The 12,102-nt window shown below is 45.6% G+C and overlaps 1 protein-coding gene across 5 annotated transcripts in view; it reads left to right on the top strand.

Annotated features, from left to right (window-relative positions):
* Positions 1-11,193, top strand: part of PHETA2 (PH domain containing endocytic trafficking adaptor 2) — a 45,868-nt gene extending 34,675 nt beyond the window's left edge. For all 5 annotated transcript variants that reach the window (XM_029590424.1, XM_029590423.1, XM_029590426.1 and 2 more), the window contains one exon: positions 649-11,193. In XM_029590424.1, coding sequence (XP_029446284.1) covers positions 671-1,534 — 864 coding nt within the window. In that variant the 5' untranslated portion in view covers positions 649-670 and the 3' untranslated portion in view covers positions 1,535-11,193. The remainder of the gene's footprint in view (positions 1-648) is intronic.
* Positions 11,194-12,102: the final 909 nt, after the last annotated feature.

The following is a 12,102-nucleotide window of genomic DNA, read 5'->3' as shown; positions in this document are numbered from 1 at the left end:
TTTTTTATTTTTATTTTTTTTTTAACTGACCTTCCTGAATAGCTATTAGTCTCTGCCTCCTTTCTGGCTTCAAATTATGTCCTGTATGAGTGCTTTGCTTTTCTTTTGAATATAATTCATGTTATAAGATTTCTTTGGTGTTTTCTCTAGCCATACCTGCCTTCCGTAGCTGGTTGCTAATTGCTATTTCTCCATGATATCATCATGAAAACTATTACCCAGAGCTGGAAGATGTATCCATTTGATCCATAATTTTAACAGACCAGTGGCATTTCTTCAGCAGATGTGCAAATTTAAGGGAAAGTTACAGTTGTCATTCTTCCATGCACTTCCTCTCTTTCTCTGAAGTTTATGCTGTCGTTTCTTAACAGCCTAGAGCTTCCAAAGAACTAGAGTGGAAATGACACAACAGCTATGCAGGAAGTTGAGGAAAGCAGAGAAATAGAATACTTCCTCCCCTTCTGCCACTGTTGTGATCTTTATAAGGTCACAGCCATAAGTAGGATAAGACATTATTTTATACCCTCCCTGACTTGACTTCTGTAGTTAGCTTTGCTACAAATAGCCACTTGTTCACTGAGTCAGCTGGTTTGATATAGAAATAACACACAACATCATATAAAAAATAAGCTTTTTTTCCTTCCTTAGGGCCGTGCCGACAACTTCCAGAATGAAGCTGAATGAGCGGAGCGTGGCTTACTATGCCACCTGTGATTCACCAGCAGACAATGCGGGCTTCTTGTACAAGAAGGGAGACCGCCACACCACCTACCACAAACGCTGGTTCGTCTTGAAGGGCAACATGCTCTTCTATTTTGAGGAGAAGGACAGCAGGGAGCCAGTGGGCGTGATCATCCTGGAGGGCTGTACAGTGGAGCTGTGTGAGGCGGCTGAAGAGTACGCTTTTGCCATCAAGTTCGAAGGTGCCAAATCACGACCCTACATCCTGGCAGCAGACAGTCAGGCGGCGATGGAGTCCTGGGTGAAATCCCTCTCCCGTGCCAACTTTGATTACATGCGAATTGTAGTCCGGGAGCTGGAGAAGCAGCTGGAAGGAATGCAGGAGAGCTTGGCAGGGAGCAAAAGGAGCCAGAGAAGGTCAGGCATTTATCGAAGGCGCCCTGTCTCCAGCCCACTTGCTGCTCCTTGTGCCATATTTCACCCTTCTCAGGAGAAACCCATCCCCCATGGCTCCCCGGTAAAGGAAAATGGCTATGCTTTCTGGAATAACCCCAAGGCAGTAGAGACTCTGCCCAATGGGTATATCCATTCCAGTCCTCTGAGTGCCAGGACTGGCTCTGAAGATGGTGGTGAAGCTAGCTCCAGGCCCCCACCATTGCCACCTCGCAGGCGCCCAATGTCTGGCAATGAAAACAGCAGTGGTGCCACTGTGGCAGGGTTTACAGCACTCACATTAGAGAGCCCCTTCTGTCCTGGGACACTGTGTTTTGAGAAGCTACATGATTGGTATGGAAAGGAAATTAAAGAGCTGAGAAAAGAATGGCAGGAAAGCCAGGGGAGCAAAGAAGACTGAAGAAGGAAATGCATGCTGCATGGGGAAAACACTGAGCGAAGTTTGTTCCCTTATAGGTTGAGGGGGCAGTCCCAAAACTGAAACCCCAGTTTGGTGGAAATTCTCCACTGGCAAAGGGCTAAGGAGGGAATGTGGGGGGTGGAGGGAAGACCGATCCTGAAAATGGGGAGAGGGAGCATGATCAATGAAGTGAGTGCGGGGACTGATGTATTCATACTTTTTTTCCTTCCCCAGAAGCCCAGCACCCACCTCTCTTCCACAGTCAGTGAAGGCTGTTAAAATGTATGTCCCCCTTCTGCAGGCAACACTAACAATACAAGCAGTGCCTTACTGCTATGATTGGTATCTCATCCCTCCCATAACTAGAGCTGACTGAATGAATTTCTCTCCTGCACCTGCCACCAGTCACATGTATGCCTCCTACCAGAGTGCTGGCTGAGCACCGGTTCTGCTCATCACATGGGAGTTTCCCTCCATATGTCAGAATGCTTCTGATGTAGGAGACTCCTGCAAGATGAGAGAGACTTTGTCATGTGTGGGCCAGTTGTATGTCTTTGCCAAACCCCTTGGTGAATATTTCAACTAGTAAGCATTAAATCGGCAGCCATGAGCAGTAACCAGATCCTGTGACTCTGCATGTTGATTTTTGTTTAAAGAAGCATTTTGACCTAAGTCAGGATTTGTTCTACATATGGCATATTTTTACTTTGCTGCTTCAGCTGCTAGCAATATCCCTTGATCAGTAAGTACCAGAAAAATAGTTGGCAGCTTGATCATTGGTTGTGTTATCAGGTATTTAACCATAAAATTTGACTCCAAGGGTCCCTACATTTTGATCTGGATAATGGAGTCACCTTGCCTTATTTTACTCTCTGAGCACACAACTTTCTGCAGCAGAGACATACTCATAAAGGGAGCTCTCAGCTTTTATGAAAAGTCACCTAGTTAGTGCAGGGCCTGACATTGTTTGTTTGGATTTATCACATCTGGCATTACCTGTCACCCAGGAGATCGGGGAATGTTTGAGAAGCCCTTTAAAACAGAGTTGGAATGAGAAGCACAGTATTATTTTTTGTTAAGAACATGACTGGAAATGATCACTGCAGTCTCTTCCTTTAAGAGATTGTGCTTTTTGGAAATGTTATTTGTTTTTAAAGCTTTTTTCCCCTAGATTTTGAACACTATTCTTGTAGTTGATTCCAGTGGTTTGGCAATGGTGGAAAGTGGTTTCTGATGTCCTGCAGGAGTTTCAAATTCCATTACAGTATTTCAGTACCATGTGAGAACACTTTTTTTTTAAAGGGATTGATTTTAAAACAGATGCTATACACTAAATGTTAGCCTCCCATTGAATGTGATAAAGGTTTATTTACAGTAGCAGTTGATTAAAAATCCTTCTTGGACCTTGTTCAAGTTTTGATGCATTAAACTGAGCCAATGTAGGCTTGGTGTTTTGAGAGCAGGCAGATAGGGAACCTGAAGGCCTCCTAATAAAGTGACTTGTCAGTGGGGGATTGATTTTTGTATGATAAGCAATGCTGACTTGGTAAATGGTGCTGGGATCTTGTCGCCCTTCAGCTGTTCAAAGCCATGTCGCTTATCAGCGATGTGCAGGTACCAAACTGTTGAGGTCTTCATTAAGCAGCTGAATGTGCCATTAACATACTGCTGGTTCAGTGTGGGTGGCTGTCCTTAATTTATTTTTTAACACTAAAATGTTTACAATTTATAGAAGTTTGAGGGTTTTTGAGGACTTTGTTTTAGACATGCTTGAGTTTAACCAAACCAAAAACAGGTGGGGGCAGGGGGAGATTGAAGTACTTTCTCATTTTCCAAGTTTTGTCAAGGGGGGCATTGGGTTTGTTTTGTCATTTCTATGCTAGATTCTGCTTCATAATTACGAGTAAGTGTTGTCAACAACCAGATGCTTTGCTGCCAGTGAGGGGTTATTCTTTCTCTCACTCCAACTTCATCCTGACTTGTTGACAGAATTCCTTATCCATTTGCTTGTCCACACATCCCATGGGTAAAACATATTAAGCAGCACAATCAAAACATCAATATGAGAATCTGTATTTAATAAGTCATTCATTTTTAAAGAAAGCAAAAATATTTTTCTGTTAAATTTTGGTATGTTGGTAGAATCGTCATCAAATGGTTTTTACTAGTATTTCCTTGTGGTCTTGTACTGATAAACATCATGACAACAGCATGCATGGTACAGTCCCTCCTTACTTACCCCACAGGTGATCTTGCAGTCTATTCCATTTGAACAGAAAATGAACTGCAGGTGACCCAGTTTCTAGAGGGAGACTTCTACCAGCCATGGCTTTCCTCTCAATGCCTCCTGATCGATTTGTGGTGGTACTTGTGCCATAAGCAAGGACTACAAATAACCACAGTGTGTTGGGATGAAAGTTTAAAAAAAAACCAAAACAAACAAACCCAGGAGCAGTCCAGCATCTCCTTCAGATATTGGATCACTTAACAGCTCTATTGGAAATAAATTCACTCGTGTACGTTCAGAATCAGATGTAATACACTTCAGACTTGTTTGCTATAAAGGTAAATGAAATCTGTGCCAGAGTTTTCCTCCAGCAAATACAGAACTACCCATCTGGTTTTCGATTGCCATGCAGCATACCAGGATATATTTATTTAACAGGATTTACCTGTATGTACCTGGATCAGTCGAGACAGTGGGTTGAGCCTCCTGTCCAGCAGATGGAGACAGAGAAAAACTGAAAGGGTATCCTATATCAGGACAGTGCTCACCCTGCGTCCCTTCATTATTTCTCTGTCTCCAGCAGATGCAGGCAGTTGAACCTGCGGTTCCCTAGCGTTATCTTCCTTTCTTCTATTTTGTGATTTCTTTCTCTTCTTCCCACTGGGTTGATACAGGATCAAGCAAGTATTGTTTATTCCAGTTTAAAAAAAACAAACAGAATCTGTGCAAAGGGAGACAAAGTTGTCTCCTAGCTCTTACTGTGTCCCAGGGGGGATTGTTCCCCTTGATTATTCAGCCTGGGACCCTCTTTCCCGGTGACCTCCAGCCTGGCTGCTTGGGGTGATACTGGTGGTCCAGTCACTCCCCCTACTTGCCTAGTCTGACCCAGAAGAGGCTCCTGCTTCGGGTTCTATAGCAGAGAGGTGGTTTTTTCCTCTGTTTGCCTAAAGTTTCACCAAAAAAAAAAAAAGTAAGAACTCACAGACTGACAGGCAAAAGGCAATCGGCAGCGTTTTCAACGGCACTTACAGGAGAAGGAGCGTAGCAGGGCTTGTTCCCTTGCTTCAGCTCGTGTCAGCCAGGCACTGCCGTTTTTCTCCTCAAGCGTGCAGCTCCCCCCCCCCCCCCTCCCCGGAGCGGATGCCGCGTTCCTTGGCCTGCCTTGCCTGCGGGGAGCCTGCCTCTTGGCTCTCCTGTGATGGGCTTTGCTCCTTATGCCTTCCAGGAGGGGAGGGACCCTCCAGGACAGCGGTTAAGTTGGTAGGCCGGGGTCGGGCCGTGAAGCACCTCCCTAAGCCGGCCCCCTCGCAAAAAACTGCGGGAACGGTGGCCATTTTGTCTCTGGAGCTCCCTTCTAATACAAGCCCTGAGGGTTCCGCAGAGCCAAATTTTAACCCTTCACCACCCTATCTTAGCCCTGTGGGTTCCCCAGATCCAGTTTTTTTCCCCCCTTGCCTGGGAGGGTTCAACATCGTTTCTCTACAGAATTTGTACTCTTAATGCACAAATCTTTTCTAGCTAGTTTGGAGGAACAGAATGATCCCCTCCTCCCCCCCCCCCAGCTAAGATTGCTCAGGTGGCCACTGGACAGGGCCCTAGGGCCCCAGAGTTACCGGGCACAAATAGGGTCAGGACCGTGCCGGGTGTACCAGATCCTTCAGACCCTCCTCCATTATCACCTCTGCCGGATCCCGATCCAGACTCAGATCTAGCTCTCCCGAATCCGCCTGCCGACGGGGACGATCCCAGAGTTTTGAGGTGGCTTCAACGGGAGGAGCTGGACCCACTCATTCCTTTTGTGTTGGATGAACTTGGCATTGAGGTTCCCCCAGAGGAGCCACCCCCTGCCTCAACCTCACGCACCATGGACCCGGTCCTGGCGGGACTGAGAGCTCCGCCGCATACTTTTCCATTCCACCCTATGCTTATGCAGCTCCTGCTTCGGAAGTGGGAATCTCCCGAGTCAGGCCTCAAGGTGGGAAGGGCGATGGACAAGCTTTATCCTCTGCCAGACCAATGTCTGGAGATGCTTAAGGTACCTAAAGTTGATGCTTCTGTATCCACAGTCACCAAACGCACCACCATCCCAGTGCTAGGAGCCATGGCTCTTAAGGATCTTCAGGATCGGAAGCTGGAGCTTCATCTTAAGAGGATCTTTGAAGTTCTGGCACTGGGAGTTAAGGCGACAATCTGTAGCATGCAGCGGGCAAGTCTCAGGTGGGTTCAGCAATTACTCAGCACCCAGGACCTCCCATCTGCAGAGGCGGAACAGGCAGAATGGCTGGAAACTGCAGTGGCTTACAGAGCTGACACTCTACGATCTCCTCAGGGTTCAAGCCAGAGCCATGATCTCAGCGGTTTCAGCCAGGTATCTCCTCTGGCTGAGGAATTGGGCTGCAGACTCCTCTTCTAAATCACAGTTGGGCACTCTTCCCTTCAAGGGTAAGTTGCTTTTTGGTGAGGTCCTGGAACAGCTTATAAAATCCTTAGGCATTAACAAGATTCAAAAGCTGCCTGAGGAGCACCCCAAACAGTCCAGGTTGTCTTTTCCATCAAGTTCTTACTTTAGGGGGCAGCGCTGGTTCAATAAGCCGAGAGGTGCCTTTCAACAAAACATCTCCACTAAAGCTCAAGCATGGTCCCAGTCCTTTCGGGGACGACGATCCTTCAGAGACTGCACCCACCAAGGCCCTGCCGCAAAGCTCTCGCAATGAGATGCGGCCGGCCCATTCCTCCGTTCCAGACTTAGGTGGTCGGCTGTCCCTATTTCTCGAGGAATGGGTCAAAATTACTGCGGATCAGGAGGTCCTCGAGGTGATCGAAAGAGGTTACGCTTTAGAACTTCTGTGTGCCGCAGGGAGAGATTAAGTAGAGGTCCGGGAGATCTCGAGCAAGTTCTAAAGCGTAACCTCTTTCGATCACCTTGAGGACCTAGCTCCTAGCCCTCGGAGCCATAGTCCTGGTCCCACCTCAGGAGCAGGGATCCGGCCAGTATTCCATCTACTTTGTTGTGCCCAAAAAGGACGGATCCTTCCGTCCCATCCTGGATCTCAAGAGCGTCAACAGGGTGCTCAAGGTTCCCCATTTTCACATGGAGACCCTGAGGGCAATCATAGCGGCAGTGCACAAAGGCGAATTCCTCGCCTCTCGATCTGACAGAGGCCTACCTACACATCCTGATTCATCAGGACCACCAAAAGTTCCTTCGTTTCAACATTCTGGGACAACACTACCAGTTTTGGGTGCTCCCGTTCGGCCTTGCCACTGCTCCCCACACATTTACCAAGGTTATGTTTGTAGTGGTGGCCTTCCTCCGGTGGGAGGGAGTCCTAGTCCACCCGTACCTGGACGACTGGTTCATTCAGGGCGAAGTCAGAGGAACTGTGTGGGAAGGCGGTCAACAGGGTCCGTCTGGCTCTCAAGATCTTTCTGCCCCTGATTCATCGAACGGCAGTGCGAGTGCTCTTCGACAATGCCACCACGGTAGCCTATATCAATCGACAGGGGGCACCAGAAGTCGTCCGGTGGCTCTGGAAGCCAGCAAGCTGCTCGCCTGGGCGGAGCATCACCTGGATCGATTAGCAGCTTCCCACATTGCGGGGAAGGAGAATGTTCATGCCGACTTCCTCAGTCGTCAACGTCTAGACCCTGGAGAGTGGGAATGTCTGACGGGGCGATGGATCTGATCATCTGCAGGTGGGGAATTCTCCACTTAGACCTGATGGCTACTCTGAACAATTCAAAAGCTCCCAGATTCTTCAGCTGCAGGAGGAAGCATTGCTCGGAAGGGGTGGATGCCCTGATTCTTCCCTGGCCCCATGACATTCTCCTCTACGTGTTCCGCCCTTGACCTCTGGTGGGAAAAGTACTCAGAAGAATAGAACTCCACAGGGGGCTCGTCATTCTCGTAGCACCAGAGTGGCTTCGAAGGCCGTGGTACACGGATCTGGTGAACCTTGCGACAGACGGTCCTCTTCACCTTGGTCACCTCCCAAACCTGCTCCGTCAGGGTCCAGTATTTTTCGATCAGGCGGATCGCTTTTGTCTAGCGGCCTGGCTTTTGAGCGGCGACGACTGAAAAAGAAGGGGTATAAGGAAGAAGTCATATCCACCCTGTTGCGAGCCCGTAAGCCTTCTACCTCTCTCGCTTAGGTTCGGGTGTGGAGAGTGTTTGAGAATGTGTGTGCGGAGTCCGGAGTGCTAGTGTGCAAGGCTCCGGTATCCCAGGATCTCTCCTTTCTCCAGAATGGCCTTTCCAAAGGCTTGTCTTTCAACTCTTTGTGGGTCCAGGTTGCTGCTCTCGGGTCCCTCTTAGGAAGTATCAATGGTTACGCGGTGGTGGCTCATCCGGATGTTGTTTGATTCCTCAAGGGGGCCAAGCATTTGAATCCGCCTGTTCGAGCTACTTGTCCTTCATGGAGCCTTAACTTGGTGCTTCGAGTTCTTTGCGAGGCGCCCTTTGAACCCCTCTGGCGGGCCATGCTTAAGGATCTGACTCTTAAGACGTTTTTTCTCGTTTCTATTTGCTCCACCACGAGGGTGTCAGAGCTTCAAGCGTTGTCTTGTAGGGAGCCCTTCCTCCGTTTTTCTGATTCAGGTGTCTCCCTTAAGACGGTTCCTTCATTCTTACCAAAGGTTGTGTCTTCCTTTCATGTCAATCAGTCGGTGGAACTCCCTGCTTTTTCTTCTGAGGACATTGCGAACACACCTGGTGGTGACTTACAGCGCCTTGATGTAAAAAGAGTACTACTACAATATTTACAGGTTACAAATGAGTTGCGTGTCTCTGATCATCTCTTTGTCTTATGGAGTGGCCCAAATAAGGAAAACAAGGCTATGATTGCTCGATGGCTAAAGGAGGCGATTGCGTCGGCGTATATCTGTCGGTGCCAGATGGTTCCGGAGGGCTTAAAGGCCTATTCTTTGCATTCACAGGCTATTTCTTGGGCGGAGAGTTAGTTGGTTTCTCAGCAGGAAATCTGCAGAGCAGGTACTTGGAAGTCTCTGCATACTTTTGCTCGTCATTATCGCCTCGATTTTTTCTCCTTCAGAAGGCAGGTGGTTCGATCGGGACTGTCTCTGTCCCACCCTATTTAGGGAAGCTTTGGTACATCCCACTGTCCGGGTACATACAGGGAAAGGAAAATTTGGTTCTTACCTGCTAATTTTCGTTCCTGTAGTACCACGGATCAGTCCAGACTTCCTCCCTGACTACATACATCGGCTCAAAATTTCTTTCACAGAATCTTTTGGTTCTGTCTACTTCCTATCTGATATATATAAGGCACCGGAGGTACTCACCTCATTCTTTTTGTAAGAGCGAATTCTTATCTGTTTGAATTTCCTGTTTACAATTGAAGGATACAGTTGGTTACTTGCTTGATTTTCTTCTGGTTCACTTTTTTCAGTTTCTAGTTGTCTGCTTTGATAATGTTTATACTGAAGGGATGCAGGGTGAGCACTGTCCTGATATAGGATACCCTTTCAGTTTTTCTCTGTTTCCATCTGCTGGACAGGAGGCTCAACCCACTGTCTGGACTGATCCGTGGTATTACAGGAACGAAAATTAGCAGGTAAGAACCAATTTTCCTTTATATCCCACCTATCTACAATGACCTGATTTACATTTATGTAGGTGCCTAGTGACAGTTTGGGGCAGTATCCTTCCCTGTTTTGTTGTGTCCTTTTTAGTAAAGAAGTAAGAGGGTTAAGACAATACAAGTCTTCAGGGAGTAAGAAAATCACTTGTGCCAGTCATTCAGTTTCAGGCTGATAATACAAAGTAAGCAAAACTCAATCTGTGCTACACCGCAATTTCTGAAATCCATTTCTAAAGTTATGATGGAGAGGGGGGGGGGGGAACCCTAGTAAAAACTGTCTACCAGTAATTGTCTGTTACCTTTCCTTTCTAAAAGGAACTTAATCGTGTTAAGCAGAAAATGCGCATTTTGTATTTTTGGTTTGGGGTGACTTTACATATCCACATTTCCTATGTAGTACATGGCTAAAGAATTATCTCAGTAAAATCCTTGCCATGCCCTGCACTGTCACTTACGTGACAAGCAAGATCGGCATCGCTCAGTGATGTATATTCTGTTAGAGAAGCTTATAACAGGTACCGGGGGTGGGGGGGGGGGGTGTTGGTTATGTAAGTAGCTCTATTTTGACAAGAATGCGATTGTATTGAACAAGTTCTTTAGTACATATTGTTTGTAACCAGTAGGGCTGTTTTATTCTTGAGTTGGTTACAAAGTGCATTTCTCCTATAATGGAGGGCATGCTCCACTTGCAGCAAGTGTGGCTAGGGTAGAGTTGTAAGTTGTATGACTAGTGCAACATGGGTTTATTGTCATAACCTGTAACCATTTTTGTATGGTTATATACGACAGTCTTATGCCGCATTGTTGTAGAATGAACGCTGGAATCCAGCCAAGCAGATTGTAATGTGGGGAATAATTGCCCGTGTGTGGGCTTGCTGTCATGTTCAGTGCTAAGGTTGGATTAACTGGATTCCTCAGCTGTTAAATGATGTCTTTCTTTAGCGGACTTTACTGGCTCTCTGTTCCACAACATACCTTTTACTAAAAATTGTATAACTCCATCTCCTCCAGTGGTTCAGTAACAGCTGGCAGAGCCCTCACAATGAGATGTTTCATTTTATAGTGAAGGTTGTCCAGATGCCTTTGGATCATAAAGGACTGATGAAGCCAGCCCAGTTTTAAAAATTTAAATATGAGGTTGGAGGACCTAATGGCTCTGCTGTAGTGCAGAGGAGCCCCAGGTTTGATTCCAAGCCCAGCCATTGCTGGGAGTACAAGCCCTAGCACAGTAGTGATAACTACTGGCTATCTTAAGGGGTGCGAGCTCTGTTCATGATTTGGAAAGGCAGAGCTGCATGCACCAGAAAGTACTGGCATGGGTATCTGCTTTCTGAACTAAACAGACCAGAATGTGCTGGAATGGAACTTGTGCTTTTCTTTCAGGGCTGCTTCATGTGTTCTTTTAAATAGGGATCAACAAAATATTTTCTTAAAATAAGTCCACTTTACAATTAGGTCTCTAAATACAGGAGGAAATACTTTCTCCTTACCAATGAATCTGTTAAATTTGGTTATTGCACTTCATGAACTCTTGATTCTTTTGATTCCTACCTATGACTCAGAGGCATCTGGCTTATTTTAATTCTCAAACACTTCAGGATATTTTGTAGTTTGTATTTGACAGTTTTTTGCATGTTTTAAGATTTTTTTTGAATGTGTACTTTTTTAAAGAGAAATACAGCATAAATCTTTTGATATTTTTGTTAATACTCTGTTCCATTCCAAATCTCCTGTGGTATTGAATACACAGGTGGTCTTAAAATGTTTATGTAGAGCATACTTCGTTTTGTATTCTAATTGTACCCAATAAATAGCTTGATTACAGATTTTCATGCTGGAACATTGTCTATATTTTCTTGTTTTGATTGCTTTCTTGAAACTATCCAGTAAGTTTAGTAAGCCAAGGTTAATTTGTGTTTGGAAATGGACAAATTGATGTGGATTATCTCTTTTTAAAGAGACAAAAAATCAGTGGGGGTTCTACATCAGATGGATTATAGAAACCATAAGACAAAAAATAAAAATGGTCAAATATAGATTTCTGTAGCATAGAACTAGAAACGTATGCATCCTGTCACTGTGCGTGATATGCTGATGTCAGAAAGCCTGTATACAAAAGGCACAACAAGGTAGTGAGAGAGAATTTATTAGAAGCATCTTTTCAATGGAAAAATACCAGTGTGAGGCACAGGAGACATTGCTGCATCTAGACTTTGTCTCACACTAGATATCAAGAGAGAAATGTATTTCTTTGTAGCTCTAGAGATCACAGGAAGGGTTGTAAAATGTATGTCTTCAAGGATAGGTTGGAGTTCCCAGGCTAGCTAATGCTAATGTTTGCAACTGTTTTCACCTTGTAATCTTAAATTAAAGAAGTGTTTAGAGTAACATCTTGGAAGGAAAGTGTATTTAAGTGAAGTCAATTAGATACCTAATTAAGTCGGACTCTGTAACTTTTAAGAGCCGACTTCCTTATGCGCATAAGAATAAAGGCTTTTAATTGTGAGGAACATACAGTCTCTGCTGTTTGTGTCCTTGGTATAACTTTTTTACACTTCCTGTACATACTCAGATCATTCCAGACCAGTGGGTTTTGCATCCCTACCAGCAGATGGCGTTAGAGAACAAAACTTTGGACACTACTACATAAGAGAGAGTGCCACCTGCAGTCCCTGGGTATCTCTCTGACACCTGCAGTCTAGGATTAAAAAAAAAAAAAGTTGCAGTTTAGAAAAGATTTA

Source organism: Rhinatrema bivittatum, chromosome 2 (assembly GCF_901001135.1).
Source record: "Rhinatrema bivittatum chromosome 2, aRhiBiv1.1, whole genome shotgun sequence".
NCBI lineage: Eukaryota > Metazoa > Chordata > Amphibia > Gymnophiona > Rhinatrematidae > Rhinatrema > Rhinatrema bivittatum.
This window is presented reverse-complemented; position numbering and strand designations above follow the sequence as displayed.